Consider the following 24,521-nt stretch of genomic DNA (forward strand, 5'->3'; position numbering starts at 1 on the left):
TGAAACGACTCGCCGGCACTCCGAACCCCCGCTCGTGGAAAGAGATGAAACTCAGCGCATACCCTGGCGGCGGGGATGGGGCGGCTCCGCTTGGGGGAGCAATCCACTCCGGCTGCGGGTCACCGGAGAGGGGACGAAGCAAGCCATCGGCAACAAGGGCCTCCAAATCGTCCACCGTGACGGTAGAGGGAGGCCACAAGTCGCGCGGCGAGACGACGATCACCCGATCGGCCATCACCAAGCGAAGGAGGTGGCGGTGGAGCGGACGAGGTGCACGACTTTCTTTCTCTGGCTATTTCCCTCGGGTTGCAGAAACCTAAGCGGGAGGCGAGCAGCGGAGTAAAGAACCGTCACCGGTCCCTCTTCCGAATATATAAAGGCCCAGGCGAGACCCGTTCAACACTTCGCCCGAACCCGCCGCGAAATTCAAAACTCGAAGGTGAAACGCCCGTTCCTCGAACGGCTCGCGCACGCACAACGTCTGCCCCGCGAACCACTCGTCCCGTCGCATTAACTCTGCGGCAGGACAGGCGGCACCTTTGGCAGGCAAAGCAGGCGACGCTTCACCTCCGCCATGATGACCGCGTCAAAAAGGTACGCCACGTCGTTCAAATTCATATCCCTTTTTCTCTTCCCCTTTCTCTCTCTTGCTACAGGGACCGGGAAAGGGGATGCTCTGAAAGGGATCCTTCTCCGCGAAGGAAGCGGGCCCCGAGCCCTCCTACTGATTAGAGGTTCGAAGGCTGGCCCCTCGGAAGGGTTCGACAGCCACCTCAGAGCACTCAGGCTCCACGCCCACTACTGGTCAGAGGTTCGAAGGCTGGCCCCTCGGAAGGGTTCGACAGCCGCCTCAGGCCGCTCGGGCTCCGCGCCCACTACTGGTCAGAGGTTCAAAGGCTGGCCCCTCGGAAGGGTTCGACAGCCGCCTCAGGCCACTCGGGCTCCGTGCCCACTACTGATCAGGGGTTCGTAGGCTGGCCCCCGAAGGGTTCGACAGCCGCCTCAGAGCACGCAGAGCGAGGGATGACTCTGGGTACGTCCGATACATGGCCGAGGCTCGGACTACGCTCCCGAGGTACCCTAGGACATTTCCGAGACCAGCAGGAGCGATTCTGTAACGGAATCCCATCAGAGGGAGGCATCGAGCCCTCGGACCCTATCAAACGGGACCGGGTCCGGCAAATCTGAGAGCACCTAGAGGGGGGGTGAATAGGCGATCCTGAATAACTTCAAAACTTAAGCCACAAAAACTTGTTAAGTGTTAGCACAATTATGGCCAAGTGGCTAGAGAGGAGTCAAAACACAATAACCACAAGAAATCAATCACAGAGATGACACGGTGGTTATCCCGTGGTTCGGCCAAGTACAAAACTTGCCTACTTCCACGTTGTGGCGTCCCAACGGACGAGAGTTGCACTCAACTCCTCTCAAGTGATCCAATGATCAACTTGAATACCACGGTGTTCTTGCTTTTCTTTTCTCAATCCCGTTTGCGAGGAATCTCCACAACTTGGAGCCTCTCGCCCTTACAAAAGATGTTCACAAAGAATCACGGAGCAAGGGAGGGATTAGCAACTCACACACGACACAAAGATCACCACGAATACGCACACACAAGACCCAGACTTGAGCTCAAAAGACTAGCACACTAGAACGGAGCTCAAATCACTAGAATGTCGAACAAGTGCGCGAGATTGATGTGTGAGTGATCAAGAGTGCTCAAAGAATGCTTGGGCGTCTCCTCCATGCGCCTAGGGGTCCCTTTTATAGCCCCAAGGCAGCTAGGAGCCGTTGAGAGCACATCTGGAAGGCTATCCTTGCCTTCTGTCGTCGGGCGCACCGGATAGTCCGGTGCACACCGGACAGTGTCCGGTGCCCGATTCCTTTCCTTAATTGGCGAAGCCGACCGTTGCCGACCGTTGCAGATCTGGCGCACCGGACAGTCCGGTGCACACCGGATAGTCCGGTGCTTCCCTCCGACCGTTGGCTCGGCCACGTGTCGCGCGCCGATCACGCGGCCGACCGTTGGCCCGGCCGACCATTGGCTCACCGGACAGTCCGGTGCACACCGGACAGTCCGGTGAATTTTAGCCGAAGTCGCCGGAGAAAAACCCGAGAGCGGCCTCTTCGGCCGAGGCGGCCTGGCGCACCGGACACTGTCCGGTGCACCACCGGACACTGTCCGGTGCACCACCGGACAGTCCGGTGCCCTAGACCGAAGCAGCCCCTTGGCTGCACACAGCCAAGTCTTCTCTTCTCTTCTTCTTTCTGTTTCTAACACTTAGACAAATATATTAGTGCACAAAACCAATGTACTAAGACTTAGAAACATACCTTTGTTGAAGATTTGCACTTTGTTCATCCATGGGCATTGATTTACATTTAAGCACTTGTGTTGGCACTTAATCACCAAAATACTTAGAAATGGCCCAAAGGCACATTTCCCTTTCAATCTCCCCCTTTTTGGTGATTTATGCCAACACCACATAAAGCAACTAGAACAAGTGCAAAATCACTTCAAATAAAAACTGACTTTGAGTTTTATTCAATTTTGGCATATATGGATCATCTTTTGCCACCACTTGGTTTGTTTTTGCAAATCAAACTCAAATCTCTATCTCTAAGTCAAACACACATGTTGAAGCATAAAGAGAGTCATTCCAAAAGAGATTGATCAAGGATTTCAAAAACTCCACCTATTTCCCATAATCACCACTTCTCCCCACAAGAAGTCAACTTTTGACAATAGAGACAATAAGAGATAATAAAAGCTTTTGACAAAACAAAAACTCTATTCTACTATTTTCAAAATCTCTCAAGTGGTAGCTGATCCATTTTTCACTTTGGCCTTTATTTTCTCCCCCTTTGGCATCAAGCACCAAAACGGGATTAATCTTGGCCTTATAACCCCATTGCCTCACCAAAATCTTCAATTAAGAGCAAATGGCAATAAGAGTTCATGAGATGGACTTGGAATAAGTTACCCTCTCATCGGAGTGCAGTGGAAGTCTTTCATGGTCCAAGTCCACCTTTTCCCTTTCAATCCTCCTCCGAGACTAAATCATCAAACTCAAGCACATGGTTAGTCTCAAAGGGTCAAGTTGTAACACATCTCCCCCTAAACATGTGCATCACTTTGCAACGGACTTGTGAGGTCCAGGGAGTGTTTGTACAACTTGAGCACCATAATAAGCAACAAAATGCAAAAAGGAACATGATCAAAGGCATAAACACATGTATGCTACAGTTCAATCCAGGTTCCGCGAATCTAAGACATTTAGCTCACTACGCAGCCTGCAAAAGGTCTTCTCATCTAGAGGCTTGGTAAAGATATCGGCTAGCTGGTTCTCGGTGCTAACATGAAACACTTCGATATCCCCCTTTTGCTGGTGGTCTCTCAGAAAGTGATGCCGGATGTCTATGTGCTTTGTGCGGCTGTGTTCAACAGGATTCTCCGCCATGCGGATAGCACTCTCATTATCACATAGGAGTGGGACTTTGCTCAGATTGTAGCCAAAGTCCCTGAGGGTTTGCCTCATCCAAAGTAGTTGCGCGCAACACTGTCCTGCGGCAACGTACTCGGCCTCAGCGGTGGATAGGGCAACGGATGTTTGTTTCTTAGAGTTCCATGACACTAGGGACCTTCCTAAGAATTGGCACGTCCCCGATGTACTCTTCCTATCGACCTTACATCCAGCATAGTCGGAGTCTGAGTATCCAACTAAGTCAAAGGTAGACCCCTTTGGATACCAGAGCCCGAAGCAAGGCGTAGCAACCAAATATCTAAGAATTCGCTTCACCGCCACTAAGTGACACTCCTTAGGATCGGATTGAAATCTAGCACACATGCATACGCTAAGCATAATATCCGGTCTACTAGCACATAAGTAAAGCAAAGAACCTATCATTGACCGGTATGCTTTTTGATCAACGGACTTACCTCCTTTGTTGAGGTCGGTGTGTCCGTCGGTCCCCATCGGAGTCTTTGCGGGCTTGGCGTCCTTCATCCCAAACCGCTTTAGCAGATCTTGCGTGTACTTCGTTTGGGAGATGAAGGTGCCGTCCTTGAGTTGCTTCACTTGGAACCCAAGGAAGTAGTTCAACTCGCCCATCATCGACATCTCGAATTTCTGCGTCATCACCCTGCTAAACTCTTCACAAGATTTTTGGTTAGTAGAACCAAATATTATGTCATCGACATAAATTTGGCACACAAACAAATCACCATCACATGTCTTTGTAAAAAGAGTTGGATCGGCTTTCCCAACCTTGAACGCATTAGCAAGTAAAAAGTCTCTAAGGCATTCATACCATGCTCTTGGGGCTTGCTTAAGTCCATAGAGCGCCTTAGAGAGCTTACACACATGGTCGGGGTATCGTTCATCCTCGAAGCCAGGGGGTTGCTCCACGTACACCTCCTCCTTGATTGGCCCGTTGAGGAAAGCGCTCTTCACATCCATTTGGTACAACCTGAAAGAATGGTGAGCGGCATATGCTAGCAAGATTCGAATTGACTCTAGCCTAGCCACAGGAGCAAAAGTCTCCTCAAAATCCAAACCTGCGACTTGGGCATAACCTTTTGCCACAAGTCGAGCCTTGTTTCTCGTCACCACCCCGTGCTCGTCCTGTTTGTTGCGGAACACCCACTTGGTTCCCACAACATTTTGCTTCGGACGAGGCACCAGCGTCCAAACTTCATTTCTCTTGAAGTTGTTGAGCTCCTCCTGCATGGCCAACACCCAGTCCGGATCTAGCAAGGCCTCCTCTACCCTGAAAGGCTCAATAGAAGAGACAAAAGAGTAATGCTCACAAAAATTAACTAATCGAGAACGAGTAGTTACTCCCTTGCTGATGTCACCTAGAATTTGGTCGACGGGATGATCCCTTTGAATCATTGCTCGAACTTGGGTTGGAGGTGCCGGTTGCGCTTCTTCCTCCATCACTTGATCACCTTGTGCTCCCCCTTGATCAATCGCCTCCACTTGAGGTACCTGTACGACACCTTCGGTTGGGGAATGCACCATAGTTGAGGAAGAAGGTTGATCTCGTTCATCTTGTTCCTGTGGCCGCACTTCTCCAATCGCCATGGTTCGTATAGCGGTCGTCGGAACATCTTCTTCATCTACATCATCACAATCAACAACTTGCTCTCTTGGAGAGCCATTAGTCTCATCAAATACAATGTCGCTAGAGACTTCAACCAAACCTGATGATTTGTTGAAGACTCTATACGCCTTTGTATTTGAGTCATAACCTAATAAAAACCCTTCTACAGCTTTGGGAGCAAACTTAGAATTTCTACCCTTCTTCACTAGAATGTAGCATTTACTCCCAAATACATGAAAGTACGATACATTGGGTTTGTTACCGGTTAGTAGCTCATACGACGTCTTCTTGAGGAGACGATGAAGGTAGACCCTGTTGATGGCGTGGCAAGCAGTGTTAACGGCTTCCGTCCAAAAGCACTCGGGGGTCTTGTACTCTCCTAGCATCGTCCTTGCCATGTCGATGAGCGTCCTGTTCTTTCTCTCTACCACACCATTTTGCTGTGGTGTGTAGGGAGCGGAGAACTCGTGCTTGATCCCTTCTTCTTCAAGGAACTCCTCCACTTGAAGGTTCTTGAACTCGGACCCGTTGTCGCTCCTTATCTTTTTCACTTTGAGCTCAAACTCATTTTGAGCCCTCCTGAGGAAGCGCTTGAGGGTCCCTTGGGTTTCAGACTTATCCTGCAAAAAGAACACCCAAGTGAAGCGGGAAAAGTCATCAACAATAACTAGACCATACTTACTTCCCCCTATGCTTAGATAGGCGACGGGTCCGAAGAGGTCCATATGCAGCAGCTCCAGGGGTCTTGAGGTGGTCATCACATTCTTGCTGTGATGCGCTCCTCCCACCTGTTTCCCTGCTTGACAAGCTGCACAAGGTCTATCTTTTTCGAAATGAACATTGGTTAGACCTATCACATGTTCTCCCTTTAGAAGCTTGTGAAGGTTCTTCATCCCCACATGTGCTAAGCGGCGATGCCACAGCCAGCCCATGCTAGTCTTAGCTATTAAGCATGCATCTAGACCGGCCTCTTCTTTTGCAAAATCAACTAAATAAAGTTTGCCGTCTAATACACCCTTAAAAGCTAGTGAACCATCACTTCTTCTAAAGACAGACACATCTACATTTGTAAATAGACAGTTATACCCCATGTTGCATAATTGACTAACAGATAGCAAATTATAGCCAAGAGACTCTACTAAAAACACATTAGATATAGAGTGCTCATTAGAAATTGCAATTTTACCTAGCCCTTTTACCTTGCCTTGATTCCCATCACCGAATATAATTGAATCTTGGGAATCCTTATTCTTGACGTAGGAGGTGAACATCTTCTTCTCCCCCGTCATATGGTTTGTGCATCCGCTGTCTATAATCCAGCTTGAACCCCCGGATGCATAAACCTGCAAGGCAAATTTAGGCTTGGGACTTAGGTACCCAACTCATGTTGGGTCCTACAAGGTTAGTGCAAATATCCTTAGGGACCCAAATGCAAGTTTTGTCTCCCTTGCATTTTGTCCCTATCTTCCTAGCAACAATTTTCTTATCCTTTCTATAAATAGCAAAGGAAGCATTTAAAGCACAATAAATTGTAGAAGATTCATTTACTACTTTCCTAGGAGCACTATGAGCATCATTTCTCCTAGGCATTTGATGAACAACATTTCTTCTAAGCACATTTCTACCAGGCATAACATGAGAACTAGAAGCAGTCATAGCATAAGAGTCATAAGCATGTGAACCAAAAACATCATGACCTTTAAAAGCATTTCTAGAATATCTCCTATCATGATATAAAAAGGCATGGTTCCTTTTAGCACTAGTAGCCATAGGAGCCTTCCCTTTCTCCTTAGTGGGAATGGGAGTCTTATGGCTTGTTAAGTTCTTGACTTCCCTCTTGAAGCCAAGTCCATCCTTAATTGAGGGGTGTCTACCAATAGTGTAGGCATCCCTTGCAAATTTTAGTTTATCAAATTCACTTTTGCTAGTCTTAAGTTGGGCATTAAGACTAGCCACTTCATTATTTAACTTTGCAATAGAAGCTATGTGTTCACTACAAGCATCAATATCAAAGTCTTTACATCTATTGCAAATAACAACAGTTTCACCACAGGAGTTGGATTTATTTGCTTCTACGAGTTTAGCATTTAAATCATCATTTATGCTCTTTAAGTTAGAAATAGAATCATGGCATGATGACACTTCACAAGCAAGCATTTCATTCCTCTTAATTTCTAATGCAAGGGATTTTTGAGCCTCTACAAACTTATCATGTTCTTCATACAACAAATCCTCTTGCTTTTCTAAAAGTATATTCTTTTCATTCAAGGCATCAATTAATTCATTAATTTTGTCTATCTTAGATCTATCTAAGCCCTTGAATAAACATGAATAATCTACTTCATCCTCACTAGATTCATCATCACTAGAAGAATCATAAGTATTAGCATTACGAGTGATTACCTTCTTTTCCCTTGCCATGAGGCAAGTGTGATGTTCGTTGGGAAAGAGGGATGACTTGTTGAAGGCGGTGGCGGCGAGTCCTTCGTTGTCGGAGTCGGACGAGGAGCAATCCGAATCCCACTCCTTTCCAATATGAGCCTCGCCCTTTGCCTTCTTGTAATTCTTCTTCTTTTCCCATTTTCCACTCTTCTTTTCCTGGTCACTATCATTATCGGGACAATTAGCGATAAAGTGACCAATCTTACCACACTTGAAGCATGAGCGCTTCCCCTTCGTCTTGGTCTTGTTGGGATGCTCCTTGCGACCCCTTAACGCCGTCTTGAAGCGCTTAATGATGAGAGCCATTTCTTCATCATTAAGCCCGGCTGCCTCAATTTGCGCCACCTTGCTTGGTAGTGCCTCCTTGCTTCTCGATGCCTTGAGAGCAATGGGTTGAGGCTCGTGGATTGGACCGTTCAACGCGTCATCGACGTACCTTGCCTCCTTGATCATCATTCGCCCGCTCACGAATTTTCCAAGTACTTCCTCGGGCGTCATCATCGTGTACCTGGGATTCTCACGAATATTGTTCACGAGATGAGGATCAAGAACGGTAAAGGACCTGAGTAGTAGGCGGACGACGTCGTGGTCCGTCCAACGCGTGCTTCCGTAGCTCCTTATTTTGTTGATAAGGGTCTTGAGCCGGTTGTAAGTTTGAGTTGGCTCCTCTCCCCTTATCATGGCGAATCGTCCAAGCTCGCCCTCCACCAACTCCATCTTGGTGAGCATGGTGATGTCGTTCCCCTCGTGAGAGATCTTGAGGGTGTCCCATATCTGCTTGGCATTGTCCAAGCCGCTCACCTTATTGTACTCTTCCCTGCACAAAGATGCTAAGAGAACAGTAGTAGCTTGTGCATTTCTATGAATTTGTTCATTTATAAGCATAGGACTATCCGAGCTATCAAATTTCATTCCATTCTCCATAATCTCCCATATGCTTGGATGGAGAGAGAATAAGTGACTACGCATTTTGTGACTCCAAAATCCGTAGTCCTCCCCATCAAAGTGTGGGGGTTTGCCAAGAGGAATGGAAAGCAAATGCAAATTCGAACTATGTTGAATACGAGAATAATCAAATGAAAAGTTCGAATTAACCGTCTTTTTGTAGTCGTTGTCACCATCCTTTTGGGAAGAAGTAGATTCATCACTATCGTCGTAGTAGATGATCTCCTTGATGCGCCTTGTCTTCTTCTTCTTCCCATCTTTGCGCCTGTGGCCCGAGCCCGAGTCGTTGGACTTGTCATCCCTTGGCTCGTTGACGAAGGACTCCTTCTCCTTGTCGTTGATCACAATTCCCTTCCCCTTAGGATCCATCTCTTCGGGCGGTTAGTCCCTTTCTTGAAGAGAACGGCTCTGATACCAATTGAGAGCACCTAGAGGGGGGGGTGAATAGGCGATCCTGAATAACTTCAAAACTTAAGCCACAAAAACTTGTTAAGTGTTAGCACAATTATGGCCAAGTGGCTAGAGAGGAGTCAAAACACAATAACCACAAGAAATCAATCACAGAGATGACACGGTGGTTATCCCGTGGTTCGGCCAAGTACAAAACTTGCCTACTTCCACGTTGTGGCGTCCCAACGGACGAGAGTTGCACTCAACTCCTCTCAAGTGATCCAATGATCAACTTGAATACCACGGTGTTCTTGCTTTTCTTTTCTCAATCCCGTTTGCGAGGAATCTCCACAACTTGGAGCCTCTCGCCCTTACAAAAGATGTTCACAGAGAATCACGGAGCAAGGGAGGGATTAGCAACTCACACACGACACAAAGATCACCGCGAATACGCACACACAAGACCCAGACTTGAGCTCAAAAGACTAGCACACTAGAACGGAGCTCAAATCACTAGAATGTCGAACAAGTGCGCGAGATTGATGTGTGAGTGATCAAGAGTGCTCAAAGAATGCTTGGGTGTCTCCTCCATGCGCCTAGGGGTCCCTTTTATAGCCCCAAGGCAGCTAGGAGCCGTTGAGAGCACATCTGGAAGGCTATCCTTGCCTTCTGTCGTCGGGCGCACCGGACAGTCCGGTGCACACCGGACAGTGTCCGGTGCCCGATTCCTTTCCTTAATTGGCGAAGCCGACCGTTGCCGACCGTTGCAGATCTGGCGCACCGGACAGTCCGGTGCACACCGGATAGTCCGGTGCTTCCCTCCGACCGTTGGCTCGGCCACGTGTCGCGCGCCGATCACGCGGCCGACCGTTGGCCCAGCCGACCATTGGCTCACCGGACAGTCCGGTGCACACCGGACAGTCCGGTGAATTTTAGCCGAAGTCGCCGAAGAAAAACCCGAGAGCGGCCTCTTCGGCCGAGGCGGCCTGGCGCACCGGACACTGTCCGGTGCACCACCGGACAGTCCGGTGCCCTAGACCGAAGCAGCCCCTTGGCTGCACACAGCCAAGTCTTCTCTTCTCTTCTTCTTTCTGTTTCTAACACTTAGACAAATATATTAGTGCACAAAACCAATGTACTAAGACTTAGAAACATACCTTTGTTGAAGATTTGCACTTTGTTCATCCATGGGCATTGATTTACATTTAAGCACTTGTGTTGGCACTTAATCACCAAAATACTTAGAAATGGCCCAAAGGCACATTTCCCTTTCAAAATCACCTGCAGGTACTTTTGGAGCGCACCTCTGGGCCACTAGCCGACCCTTATCGAACAGGGCACGGGCGTCCACTCGGATCACCCGTTAGCAACTCACTGGAGACACCATGTTCGGCGCCCTCCGAGGGCAACATGGCGCTTTCCCCCCTCCTCCTTGCGGAAAGGCGACGCAGGGGCGTATGAAAAAAGCCGAGTCAGTCCTTGACCGTCCTCTCGCTCTGTGCGGAGGCTCGGGGGCTGCTCTCGCAAACCCGGCTCCGACCAAACCGTTGACAGCATCAACATACTAGCCCGAGAACTTGGAACCTGACTATGCACCCGGGCAACGACCAGTTCGCATGAGGGAACAACCAGACCGGCCGAGGCATCACGAAACACGCTAAGACCTCGAAGGAGTCAAACCACTCCTCCGAGGCCTCGGGGGCTACACCCGGCGGGTGCGCTCGCGCGCACCCACCAGAACGAAACACAACCGAGAAAGGTCGGTCCCCTTGCAAAAAAGTGCGACAAAAGCCTCCAAGCGAGTACTAGCACTCCCTTCGAGGCTCGGGGGCTACTGTCGGGGACCATAATTAGGGGTACCCCCAAGACTCCTAATCTCAGCTGGTAACCCCCATCAGCACAAAGCTGCAAAGGCCTGATGGGCGTGCTCCAGGTCAAGGCTCCGCCCGCTCAAGAGACACGATCTCGCCTCGCCCGAGACCAGCCTCGAGCAAAGGCATCCGACCTAGGAGGATTCACGTCTCGCCCGAGGGTCCCCTCAAGCAACGGACACACCTTCGGCTTGCCCGAAGCCCAGGCTTCGCGGAGAAGCAACCTTGGCCGGATCACCACGCCAACCGACCGTATCGCAGGAGCATTTTATGCAAGGATCGACTGACACCTTATCCTGACGCGCGCTCCTCAGTCGACAGGGCCGAAGTGACCGCAGTCACTTCGCCGCTCCACTGACCGACCTAACAGGAAAACAGCGTCGCCTGACCTGCTCCGACTGCTGTGCCACTCGACAGAGTGAGGCTGACAGCAGCTAAGTCCAGCCTCGGGCGCCATAGGAAGCTCTGCCTCGCCTGACCCTAGAGCTCGGGCTCAACCTCGACGCCGGACGACGGACTCTGCCTCGCCCGACCCTAGGGCTCGGACTCAGCCTCGACCTCGGAAGACGGACTCCGCCTCGCCCGACCCCAGGGCTCGGACTCTACCTCGACCTCGGACGACGGTCTCCACCTCGCCCGACCCCAGGGCTCGGACTCAGCCTCGACCTCGGAAGACGAACTCCGCCTCGCCCGACCCCAAGGCTCGGACTCAGCCTCGACCTCAGAAGACGGACTCCGCCTCGCCCGACCCCAGGGCTCGGACTCTACCTCGACCTCGGACGACGGTCTCCGCCTCGCCCGACCCTGGGGCTCGGACTCAGCCTCGACCTCGGAGGAGTCACCGCCTCGCCCGACCTCGGGCTCGGACCGACCACATCACAGGGGAGGCCATCATTACCCTACCCCTAGCTAGCTCAGGCTACGGGGAACAAGACCGGCGTCCCATCTGGCTCGCCCCGGTAAACAAGTAATGATGGCACCCCGCGTGCTCCATGACGACGATGGCTCTCAGCCCCTTACGGAAGCAAGGAGACGTCAGCAAGGATCCGACAGCCCCGACAGTTGTACTTCCACAGGGCTCGAGCGCTCCTCCGACGGCCACGACACCACATGAACAGGGCGCCAAAACCTCTCCGATAGCCACGACGGCATGTACTTAGGGCTCTGGCTCCTCTCTGCTAGACACGTTAGCACATTGCTACACCCCCCATTGTACACTCGGGCCCTCTCCTTACGTCTATAAAAGGAAGGCCCAGGGCTCTCGTACAAGAGGGTTGGCCGCGCGGGAGAACGGGCCGACGCACAAGGCTCTCGCTCTCTCTCTCTCCCACGCGAACGCTTGTAACCCCCTACTGCAAGCGCATCCACCCTGGGCGCAGGACAACACGAAGGCCGTGGTTTCCCCTTTCTGGTTTTCCCCCCTTTGTGTTCCGTCTCGCGTCGACCCATCTGGGCTGGGACACGCAGCGACAATTTACTCGTCGGTCCAGGGACCCCCCGGGGTCGAAACGCCGACACCTGGCGTCGCCTGCCAGCGGAGTGGACAGGACGCATTAAATGCTGAGGGGGCACATCGCCTGTCAGCAGGGGGGCAGGCGGTGCGTCCTCTCCGCAATAAATGCAGAGACCACGCGGCTTAGAGGCCTTACGTCAGGCTCCGCCCGCTGGCTTATGTCACAGGCTACAAGCCATGCGGCAGCAACGGGTCTCCGCCTGAGCGGGGAGCGCAAGCGCACAGGATAAGGCCTGACACGTGTCAGTATCGGACTCTTGCTTATGCCAGGGTATCCCTGTCCCGGGACCTCATTGTGGCCCGGACCTTACTCGGAGGGATCTGGACCCCATCCAAGGGACCTGGCATGCTTACTTGGTAGTCCCGGACCGTAATCGGGGGTCCGGGTTATGCGTACAGGGGTCCGGTGCTTTCTTGCGGAGGTCCGGTCCAACTGATACAACCTGGGATGTATCACATTTTCCGCCACGTGGTGCCCCTTGAGCCGTCCACGCGATGGGGCCGGGTGTTGTTTACCGTGCGGCTAGAGATCGTCGTACGGGTACCGCGTCTCCATACTGTAGTAAGGGGTACCTCTGATTTAGGGTACCGACAGATTATTATACGACTAGGTTAATAGGTTGGATTTGTTATGTAACCTATTCGTATCCACCATGTAACCATCATCTACTTGGACTATAAAAGGAGGTTTGGACTTTGGAGGAGAGGCATCGCAACAGAAAAAATCATAAGCATACCCATCATAATATCATAATACTAAACGTTGAGTATTATCCCCGTTTTTTTCTGTCACGCATACAGGCCTATGGTCGTGTAGATATGCGTGACACAAAATATCCCCGAATTGCCTCGCGCTGGAGCACCTGCTCCCGAGTCCCGACCGTACATGGACTCATGGGCCATGTAGCTACGGAGCACCATTGCCTAGGTGGACTCATGGGCCACCTACAGAGCACCATCACGCACTTCATCGCCGTCCGTGCCGGCGAGCACCCGGACGGCCTTGAGATGCGCATCAGGGTACTGCCGATTCATGCCCTAGGCTTTCTTTTAGCTGGTACGGTTTTTATTTTAGGGCTAGTTTGGCAACACTAATTTCTTATGAGATTTTCATTTTCCAAAGAAAAAATAAACTAATTTTTTTTGGAAAATGAAAATCCCATAGAAAACTAGTGTTCCCAAACTAGCCCTTAGTCTTTTATTTGAGGGAACTGTTGGAGTAAATAGGGTAATTTACCCCTGGAAAGTTTTAGTGTGCCCCCAACAATCAGTTTTTTGGGGGAAAATTAGTATTCTTTTGGAGTTGCTGAAAAGAGGTTTTCATCGCCGTAAATTTTCTAGCGGCGGTTAAAAAAAAGGGCAGTGATAGGCATGTTAAAGCAGGAACAGAAGCCTGAACCGTCTTCTCTAATCAAGTGAAGTAACTGTGCACTTGAGTGGACCTCTGTCAGGAAACTATTTTTATTTGGTTCGCTTTTCGACAATAATTCATCACCTATAAAGAGCGCACGTTTCATGCTGAACTTTTTATTTGCTCGTTCAGCACTTCGCCTGCACATATTGGCCCTTTCCACCATTAAGACCCTGTTGCTAAACTATAGCAAAATGGTCCCAGTATAGTGTCATAGTCTAATCTGTCAGAGCACACTTTTTTTTGCCACACACACACATAGGCCATGTGCTGTGCTACAGTACTGTTCCGGTCTCTTACGCGAGCGCACACACAAATATATACTAATCAGCTTAATTAAGGTTGACAAGACAAGAAGAGATGTCTAGGATAAGACCAAATGGAAGATAAAGATCTGCCCAAGAGTAGGAGTAGCTAGCCAGTGGTAGTGGCATAGAATAGCTTCTTTCCCATGAATAGCGGATGCTGTCCACGGGCACTATGCACGCAGCACAATGTACTCGTGCAAACCCAAGGGAGTCGAGAGCGTCGACAGCTCGTTACAATTTTGGATTTGTCTCTATATTGCTCTCTACTGCCGTTTCGTTTGGGTCACATGTAGTTGCTAAATTTGATTATTGTTCTTTTAGTAGATCCTTAGTTAATAAGTCAATTAATATACTGCCTACCATCAATCTAACAGTCACTAGTTGTCAGCTGGTTCTTCTCAACTAGCTAGGTAGCTGAGTGGGTCTAAACGTAGGACCCAATACAGTTGGAAAAAAGTATAACATCGTCGTTCCCAGATGGGCTCAATTTGCAACACAAGGGATTTGATTTTGTCCGAATGTTGGGTATGATTAAGCCAAATAAAAAAACTAATTAAGACGATTTCATCTTTTCTTCCCACCAAATACCATGTGATCCTTTCAATCTGGTATAAGGACTTGAATAGATGGAATTATTTCATGAGGCTTCATCCTCATCCCAAACATACTCCCACAACAAGCAAATCGGAGTTTTAAGGGATGGGCCATCACGTGGAGAACACCAACAGCTCGCGGAATCCTTTCTTGGACAACGAGCTCAGCTACTCCTGCGTTTCCAGCTAGTGCTAGCTGATGTTATCTCGGGCAGGCAGCAGGCAGATCGTTCGAGATGACAAGCCTGTGCCGTTGTGCGTGCCCCCCGGGTGGAGCTGCAATGCTGCATGCGTACAGGGAGACAGACACAGAGCCGGCGCGCCAAAACACAACGGCGGTCAGCGGCTCTCGGCTCTGGCAATTGGTTTAGCTTGCCCTGTTGCCTCCCTATACGGCCAGTAGTATGCATAGCTTGGGAACAGTGGAACGTTCCACTGCGATGGATCGAAATCGGTTACGTCTTGTTCGGTTAATTCGGTTAATGATATTACATATGCATTGGAGTGTATTGGGTATGATTAGAATAGATTTTGATTTGTTATGAATTTAAACCGGCTCAATCTCACCAAATACATATGGCCAAAACGAACAAACTCTTAAGAATCGGAGGAGGTGTGTGTATTTACTGGGTGCTAATTGCTATAAAAAAAGTTTAAAGGCCCTGTCATCTTACTTGTCGAAAGGCCTTTAAAATTATAGAGACGGTCCTATAGGCGTTAATCCTAATTTTGCTAATACGTCGGAAAGTTACTCCACGACGAGGTTAGCGATGGGCTAAAGAATGCATGCAGAAGCTGGGCTTGATGTAAAAGACTAGTATATGGTCGTTTCCTTTCAATTTCAACTTCCAAGCGAGCGCCATCCGGACGGATGTGAGCTGGCCTACCTACCCTACCGAGAAGCCGACACTTCCCTATTCCCAAAAAACGCTGCTTTCGGCCACTAGAAAGGTTGCAAAATGGGCGCAGGCAGAGGTCGTCTTGGAAGTGATGTACTCTTAACTTTTACCTTGCACCGAGCGATAGTTGTCTTTCTAATCAATACGATCGCCAACTCGCTATTAAAACGCTGCTCTTAGAGCAAACATAATAAGGGGGTTATAAGCTAACTAAATGCTCAAGTGGAGGAGAAAAAATAGGAGAGAGATATATAAGAGAAGCAGACTATAAACTTATGGCTTCGACATAATAACAAAGACGTTTTGTATGAGAGACAAGTGACGTTCTGTATTAATATTGAAGAGCTAACTACTAAACTAAATAACAGGCTACAAAGATCCTTTTACGGCCAACAATTAACTCTATTATTAAATTTGCTCTTAAATGAAGTCTATATTGCAAATTACTACTCGGGTTAGGTACTAGAGAGTGGCATGCATGCATCCGATTGATGGGTGACGATAGGCACGTAAGTATTTCTCGTACGTACGCCGCTGCGTCAGTACGTGTGTAGAATGTAGATAGGTATATAGTAGTGCGTGTATTTCTCCTGCGGAGTGTGCATGAATATCTGGTTTGCCTACAGTACAGCAAATACAGTCAGAAAGCTCTACCAAGCTGGCTAGCAATGCAAGATCCATCGGCTGAACCTGACCGGCAGCCGGCTACTTTCAAATGGGAGCGCGTCTGCCGCCGGGCCTCCATGCCGGTCACCAAGAGTGAACAGACAACGAGCATGACATGGTTGGAGAGCCACGAACAACGCGCAAGTACAGATGTTCACCCTACCCATATGCACCCATCATATCCATGCATGCATGCACGGTTCTCAATCACAGGAGTCAGTCAGTACGTCAGGAGATCCTCAAAACATAATCAAATGCACAACATCGTCTATTATATATATTGGTCATGGACTTAACAACACTGTAAGCACGCATGCCATCGAGCAACCTTGACGGCCCCCTAGTTGCATCAAGTACAAAATTGGTAGCCACCGGCTAATATACCCTCTCGGGGGTACCCACGATCGAGGAGAGCCTGTGTCTACCTGGTCTTGCAACAGGGGCTGGTTGCTACCGGCAGCAGCTAGCTTTGCGTTCCTTTGCTTCCCCCAGCCAGCTTCCTCCCTCTCAAGTCTCGTCAAAACACTGCAGGGGAGATGCATGGCCCTAGCTGGAAAAAGGCCATCCATCCCTCTCAGGGCAACCAACCAACCAACCACTAACCAGCACCGCCAACCTCTCTGTCTCTCTCTCACTCTCACTCTCTACATAGGATTACACTTAAGCAATGTTGCTAACAACACTGCTAACTAAGGGTGGTAGTAATAAACGACATAATTAACAGGCAGGACACACACACATATATATATATATAGCGGCAAGGCGACGTGACGGCGGTGGAGTCCGTCCGACATCTGTGCATGCAGGTCCGTTACGCGAGCGGCGCCCTATGGGGCGCGCCCTTCCGCCTGTTGCCGAGCGAGAGGACGATCTGAGGGAAGAACCCTCCTCCGCCCCCGCCGCTCTTCTTCTTCCTCGTCGGGACGTCGACGTCGCGCCGCGCGTGGTTCCTGGCCGAGCCGCCGTTGCTGGATCCTCCGCTGGCGCTGGCGCTGCCCCCGTGCTCGACGGGGTCTTCGAGGATGGAGCTGGGCGTGGCCTGCCCGTACTGCCCGGGGTCGTCGTCGAAGCGGAGGTTCTCGAAGCGCGGGAAGCCGCAGCCCAGGTCCGGCGGCCCGCCCGGCACGTACAGGAGGATGTTGGACAGGTCCCCGCCCTGCATCATCACATGGTCCACCTGCATGCGTGCGTGCGTGCAGCCCACAGCTGGGTTTAGCGTACAGTAACCACGGAAACGGGGCCGTATCTAATCTAAGCGTGCATGGGCGTGCGTGTGCATGCAAACGTACTACTGCGAGTGAAGCGACGTACGGCTGATTAATAACTTACTAACGTACGTGCCAGGCGACTGATTATGGCACGCACGCACGCACGCTTGAATAATCCGTCAACCGATCACGCTGCTAGCTTAGCAGCTGTCGCGTGCATGTGCATATGTAGAAGATTTTTGGTGGCACGCGTGTAGTCTTGTATGGGTGGTGGTGGTGGTATACAGTAGTAGTAGCAGCAGCAGAATAGCACTGTGTACCTTGCAGGAGAGGCAGCAGAAGTGGAAGGGCTCCTGGAGGATCCTGTCACAGGCCAAGCAGACGTTGCCAGAGCCCTTGAAGGGCCTGGACTGCGGCCGCGGCTTGAGGAAGATCACCTTGGCACTGTTGATCGTGTAGGGCTGCATGCGTGCATGAGAACGACGATGGGTCAGGATTTTTAATAATTCAAAACGATTCGGAGCACGCCGCGGCGCCGTCCGTCCGTCCGGTCACCACCGCTGCATGCTACTATCCCCCTTTAGCTAGCCGCCGCCGGCAGCAGAAACAGTAGCTGGTACGTGACGGTCCGCGCATCACCTGGACGAAGGAGCAGTCGATGAGCCTCTCGAGGTCGTCAAGGCGCACCACGTCATTGTACACGTACCTCCGCACCTGGCCCAACAAGTCGAGCACACAGTCACACACAGACAACACTACGATCATTAGTAACATCGTTATACAATAAATACTACGGTACAGCCCGTCACAGTACATATACGCTGCGTAAAATGATGGGTAAATCGAATTTACCCGTTCTTCCTGCGTGCATGTGAACGTGCTGTGCTGTGCGCTGCGCAACTTATAACGTGAGCAACGCGGTGCGTGCGCGGTAATAATTCCAGCGGGAAGGGAAGTGGGGGGTGGGGGGCGGGAAACAGGCCTGGGCGTCTGACGAGCCCGCTAGGCTAGTCACCGGTAATAATTGCGACGCTTTGACCGGCGGCTCGTCGCCATCCTTTCCGCGGGAGACCAAGAGGGCGCCTCCGTGCACTGTGGCCGCAGCGACCGAAACGCCCCTGTCCCCGGGGAAAATCCAGGCGTCGCCTCGAGGGCACAACGGTCAGGAAGCACCGCAGGCCGGATTATTTTAACCCCGCGGTAAAAACAAATAAACAGGCAAGGAACGGACGGGTGGTGGGCTGGTGCGAGAGTGGCAATGAGCGCCGGCTCGATCGCTGGGTTGGTCACTCGAAGAGAGAGAGAGAGGAGGGGGGGGGGGGGGGGGGGGGGGGAAGGGAGGGGCAGGCAGCACCGCAGCGGCAGGCACAGGCAAGCGGCCACGTCGACGACCTAACTGTGGCCTGAATGGATGAACAGTGGCACACCATCAAGGCCCGGGCTTGGACGGTAGCAGCAAGCACGCACGCTGCAGGCGGTCGAGCAGGGATCTCTACTGTTGGGAGGCGGCAACAGTATTGAGAGCGCGGCGGCCTTTCGTTTTATTTTTTTACCGTGGGTGCATGCACCTGGTAACTCTCCCCCCTCCTGGGTAGTAACAGTGTAACACCCACCATCCAGCCAGCGGTAGCTAGGCTAGGACTAGGACGCAGCGGCAGCAGGAACAGCAGCACTGGCACTGCGTTAGTGTTTACCCGGCCGGCGGGCAGCGGCCAGGAAGGACCATCCATTTATCAGCCAACCAGCGTCGTCCCGTCTGATCGTCTCCGCAGTGGGAGACTGAGAAGGAGGGAGAGAAGAGGGCTGAGTGAGTGAGTGAATGAGTGGTGACCGGTGAAGAAGGCGCTTGCTTTGCTATACATGGCAACACCATCCGGATAACCCTGCCCATTTGTGCCAGTGACGCTCGGTGGTTGGGGAATCATTCAGCTCAGCCACAAGGCTAAGAAGCACTGCAGAGCAGGTACTATACGTGTAGTACGTAGCAGCAGCGGGCAGCGAGCAGCGAGGGGGTCTACAGTGGGATCACTATTACCACCGTTAAAAAGCTAGGCAGGCTCGGCCGGACGGCGCCACCGGGGCTCGTCGTCGTGCATGCAAGGATCAGAGCGGCCGGCCGATCGGGGGGGGGGGGGGGGGGGGGGGGGGGGGGGGAGGATCGGAGGGGAGGGCGTGGAAAGGTCAAGGCGCCAGAGCGGGCGAGAAGGGGGCAGCACCGCAGCAGCCTTTGCAGGCGAGGCAACAAAAGGGGCCGGAGAGCGTGCACTGCAGGAGGAGGCCGCGCAGGTCCCAGGGGCAGACCCAAGGAGCGCATGCATCATGCATGCACGCGCCACACCAACCCACGGCTGGGCGGACGGAGGAATTCAGCCACAAGGACCCAGGCTCGTCGTGCGACCATGCTTGTTCGGGGAGTATGGCCAAGCCGCATCAGGGGTCGCCACTTTTCTTTTTTACCCTCCCCTCCTCTCTTCCCCAATCGAGCTCGGGGCTTTTACTTCTCCTGCCACTGCCCACTGCCACCAAGAGCAGCAACGACAGGCCGGGAGGGGGGGCACTGGCGCACGAGGAAAGAGGGAAAAAGAATCCGAAATCGCATGCAGTGAATTTCCCTGGTAGGCTGGTGGTACGGCGGCGATCCGTGAGGCCGGAACTCGCAATTCAAACTTGTGCTTGGTGTGTGTGTGGGGGCTGAGATTAACCAGAGGCGCACAGAAAACGACACGGGCGAGCGCGGCGTCCTAAGAGCGGCCGGGGACGTTAATTGCGTCGCCCGCGGCCTTGGGACTGTGCTAAACTGATGCTGCCGCAACGCAATTAAGCCCAACCGAAGCAGCCATGCCGTAATTACTACGCCCAAAGCTGAGCCTACACTAGCTAGGGGTGCTACTAGCACGGAGAAGGAAGGAAGAGGAGGCGAGCCGGCGAGGAGACGGATCCGGATCCCCTTTCCCTTTGAGAAGCAGCGACAGCAGGCAGCCAACCTAGCGGAGCTAGTAGTAGCTAGGAGGCAGCCAGCCAGCCACTCGGCCTAATCCGGTCGAGCAAGTACAAGCGTCCGTGACCCACGGAACACTGAAGAATTGAGCAACAAAGCTCACGTAGCACACTGTACGCCGGAGCTGAGCTAGCCGGCTCGAGGTCTGAAGAAGACGAGGACGAAGTTCCTAGGCGTCGTCTTCTTCCTCCCCGCCACCGTGCGATCGACAGGGTGCTGGCAGACGGTGTGTGTACCTGGAGGAGGAGGTGGTGGCGGTGCGCGGGGGCGCAGTGCGGGCAGATGCTGGCGCAGCAGCCCAGGCAGAAGATGTTCTTCTCGTTCTTCTTCCGGTCCTCGTGCGCCGCGCACCCCACGAAGAAGCTCTCCTCCACCAGCCCGCCCACCCACCCGGGCCTCATCCCCATCTCTATCTCGCCTCCGCAATTCCCTCGCTCCCAGATGCTTCTCCCGGCGGGCGGGCGAGCGATCCGTCCCCCGCTCCGGTCCTCCGTACGGAGCGGTGTCTGTACGTACGCGGGCCGGCCGGCCGGCCGGACGGGCAAGCGCACCGCGGCGAGTGAGTCGGTCTGGAGGAGATTATTGGCTAGATGGGAGTGGAGGAGGCGTACCCCGTTCCCCGCAGCGCGCTGCTATATATAGAGGCGAGGGGAGGAGAAGTGATAGCGATGGAGGGGGGGCATGGAGCCAAGCCGGAGTGGGGTGGCACGCGGCGTCGGAGGGCGTGGCACGGGACGGGACGGGGCTTACGGGAGCGAAGCGACGGAGGCAGCCATTTGGGGTTGGGTTTGGGTGGTCAAAGCTAGCGAACGAAGCACTTTGGGCCCGTCGCGTCGCGGTCGTCCAAGGCCCCGTCGTTTTCGCGCCGCTGGAGAGGGGCCTCTCTCTCTCTCTCTCCGCGGCCGCGATCTCCTTTTCGTACGTTCGTCACCAGGCGACTTCACCACCGGCCTTTCAGTTCACGCTGCGAAACGAAGGCAGCACTTGCAACGTCGAGCGCCGCAAGTACTGTTGCCACGGAGACGAAGCACGCAGGCACGCGTACGTTTCCTTATTCCAGATCAACAGGTTTTTGCAGGAGTCGGCAACCGTTTCTCGGCACGTAGCTGCTGCTCTAATTATTTTTATCTTTTCGTATTTAATAAAAACAAAAACAATGTTCGAAAACTTGTCTAACCGTCCTTCCAACTAGATCTTTAAATATTATTGTTATCTATTTATTTATTTTTCGCTAACTACAGTTAAAGAGTCGTGCTAGCTCTCCACAATACTTACAAATATAAATGTTATGTTAGAAGATAGAAGCGTATTTTTACTCAAATGACCCTCTCCATATGGCTCCAACTTCATATATTTCTGCAACGCCTGCTATTTTAGTGACAGCTCTACTCGAGCTATCAAGTGCTAGTGGCACCGGAGCGGTCTAGTGTACCACCAGACCATGCCATATGTGTCGCCATGTCATATAGCCGTTAGAACTCAAAGCTAGTTGTCAAGGATGTCCTTGGGACCAGGGGAGCACACTAGGGAAAAGCCTCTAGCAATTTGGGCCCGTCAGTCAACTGGAGGAGATAGAAAACGTCTACCCTGAAAGCAGTGGCGGATCCACGAGGGGGATTGGGTGGGCTCCACACACACCCCTGCGTCGGCAGCATACAAGTAGGAGGGAGTTAGGGAGAGGAAGAAAGAAGAGGAGAAAGAGAGAGGAAGCGAGAAGGAAGAAGGGAGAGGAAGGAATAAGAGGGGAAATGGAGATGAAGGAAGAAGAAAGTGAAGAGAAAAAAGAGGAAGAATATAAGGGGGGGAAAGAAGATAGTTAGCTTCTAGCCTCCTTGGCAAGGATCATGGATCCGCCATTGCCTGGAAGTACCCGCCCCCAAACGAACCCAGCGGCACCGAGTCCGGGGTCAGGCATGGCAGAACCAGATATGGGGTGTCGGGCGAACAGAAGGGAAACCACTCGAGTGGATCCATCGCCCGGTCCAAGACCGACCCACCATAAGTGATTGGTTGCATTAACTACGTTTGACACCAAGCTATGGCAAAGGTGTCGGTCCACCTCCCACTCATGGCCTACGAGCCCCTCGGGTTGCGACACACTCATAACCAACGAACCCCTCAAACTGTGGTGCGTTTATGACCCACGCACCTCCTGGCCTGTGTAGCATCCCAATTTCTAACCCAGGTTTGAAACCCTAATCTAACCCCCCCCTTCTTTTTATCTATCCCAAAACTCCCTTAGATTCTTCCCAACATATGCATACACCTTGTTTGAATATGAGCACCTCACTTAAATTTTATTTTTCAGCACCTAGATTATCTATTAAATTAATTGTTCAAAAGAAAAGAATATAAAAAGATTTGGATATAGGGATTAGAAAATAAAAAGGAAAAAGAGAAACCCCCCTCCTGGCTGGGCTGAATCCAGCCCATGCCGCGGCCGCCTTTCCTCCCTCACGCCCGCGCTCCCCCCCCCTCCGGCCCATTGCCGGCCTGCTCCCGCGCGCGCGCAGCTGCTCCGCGCTCCCTCTCTCACTCTCGCTGACAGGCCGACCCCACCTGCCAGTCACTCTCTCTCACGCGCTCGCTTCCACTGGCAAGACCGGCCCACCGGTCAGCCGCTTCGTCATCCTCCCCGCATACGACGCCCCGCCGTCCCTTCACCGCCGTCCTTCACCGCCGTCCTTCACCGCCGTCTCCTCGCCGCACAGGAAAGTTTGGCACCGCTCCGTCCTCCTCCCCTTGACCAGCGTCCTCGCCAGTACCGCCCCGCCGTAGCGTCCCCTCGGCGGCGCTGTGCGCCATTAATGGCGGCACCGGGAAGCTCGCCGGAGTCAGGGAGCTCCACCGCTCCCCTCGCCCCCGCGCGCCTATAAAAAGCTCGCCCCGAACCCCGTCTTCCTCGCACCAGCCTCGACCGCTACCCTCCCCCCTCGCCCGAGCCCAATTCGGGAAGCGCCGTCGTCTTCCTTCTCCCCGGTGAGTTCCTCCCCTCTCCTCTCTCTCCCTCTCGGTTGGCCCAGCAAGCGATTAAGCTAGCCTAGCAGCTTCCTCTCTTTGCCGCAAACACAATACATCACTCCCCCACCCCGATTGCTCACCCAGAGCCCACCGACGGCGATCCCCGCCGCGGAGCTCCGCCACCTCCCCGCGGGCAGCCCCCTCCCGACCTCCTCTGACCAAATTGAGCCCACCTCTAGGTCCGCCATCCCCTCCCCGTGCTAAGACACCTGCGCATTGTCCAAGAACCGGACCACCGGCGGCGAACCGCCGCCGAGCTCACCGGCGGCCAGTCCTCCCCGCGGACGGCCGGTTCACCTATGGGGGCCGGGAGCTATGGGGGAATATTGCATTGTGAGTAAGAGATGGCCCGCATTAACATATTATTTCCGATTACGAAATGTGGATCTGGAAGTAGGGCAAAGTGTTTCTTCAAATAAAACCTCTTTCTGAAAAAGTTATGCGATGAAGGGTACTCACCCTCATCACCTTGAGAGTGGGATGATCAGGGACTCCCTGGTTTAGGGGAGGGCCTAAGGTGTTGGCTCAGTTGGTTTAGGCGTGAGCAGGAGGATTGTCCCCTCATATAAGGACCGGTTTGTCATTTTTCACTACCTGTACTCCTTTATCGTACAACCACTCGAGACTGTGTGGGCAGTCACTCAATCCGAACTCGTGCGGTCCAACCCCAGGGTTAAGAAGGCTGGGGAGCACCGGGAGGATAAGGAGGGGGAAAGTTTTGTCCGGTTTGGGCATGGTGGTGGCCTGACTCCTTCCGGATAACCGTTAAGGTTAGGATGCACGAGTAAGGAAAGAGATCCGGCATTCGGGTCTCGCGACGGTGAGATCGCAGAAACCGGGCTAGTGGGTAAAGTGTACCCCTCTGCGCAGAGTTGAAACCTATTCGAATAGTCCGTGTCCACTGGTATGGATGAGTCTGGTGTGGTATGACAATTAGCACTCTTTCTCTAAGTTTCTTATCAAGGAAAAGGTGTGTTTAAATGGGTTTTGAAAAAGAAAATGAAGCCACGGGAGCAGGAAGCTCAGTGGTGGTTGAGTTTTTGGTTACTGGTAATACCACGGGAAAACCTTCAAGCAACTACCTCTCTCTAAGAAAATGATGAGCGACTACAACTCCACCAAATTGAGCATGTACATCATAGGTCTCTTT

General features: G+C 52.3%; 1 protein-coding gene across 1 annotated transcript; it reads right to left on the reverse strand.

Moving 5' to 3' along the window:
* Nucleotides 1-16,399: 16,399 nt before the first annotated feature.
* On the reverse strand, nt 16,400-20,959 carry LOC100284599 (zinc-binding protein). The gene is made up of 4 exons (NM_001398978.1): nt 20,587-20,959; nt 17,992-18,066; nt 17,673-17,813; nt 16,400-17,321 (listed from the first exon to the last, which is right to left on the reverse strand). The coding sequence occupies exons 1-4, from the start codon at nt 20,755-20,757 to the stop codon at nt 16,956-16,958; spliced, it is 753 nt and encodes a 250-aa protein (NP_001385907.1). The 5' UTR covers nt 20,758-20,959; the 3' UTR covers nt 16,400-16,955.
* Nucleotides 20,960-24,521: the final 3,562 nt, after the last annotated feature.

The sequence above is a fragment of the Zea mays genome, chromosome 9 (assembly GCF_902167145.1).
Source record: "Zea mays cultivar B73 chromosome 9, Zm-B73-REFERENCE-NAM-5.0, whole genome shotgun sequence".
NCBI classification, from domain to species: Eukaryota; Viridiplantae; Streptophyta; class Magnoliopsida; order Poales; family Poaceae; genus Zea; species Zea mays.

Coding starts and splice junctions, on each gene's coding strand:
- LOC100284599 (NM_001398978.1), bottom strand. CDS start 20,757: ATGGGGATGAGGCCCGGGTGGGTGGGCGGGCTGGTGGAGGAGAGCTTC. Junction 17,814..17,991: donor TCGACTGCTCCTTCGTCCAG/GTGATGCGCGGA, acceptor GCACGCATGCAG/CCCTACACGATCAACAGTGC. Junction 17,322..17,672: donor TCTGCTGCCTCTCCTGCAAG/GTACACAGTGCT, acceptor GCACGCATGCAG/GTGGACCATGTGATGATGCA.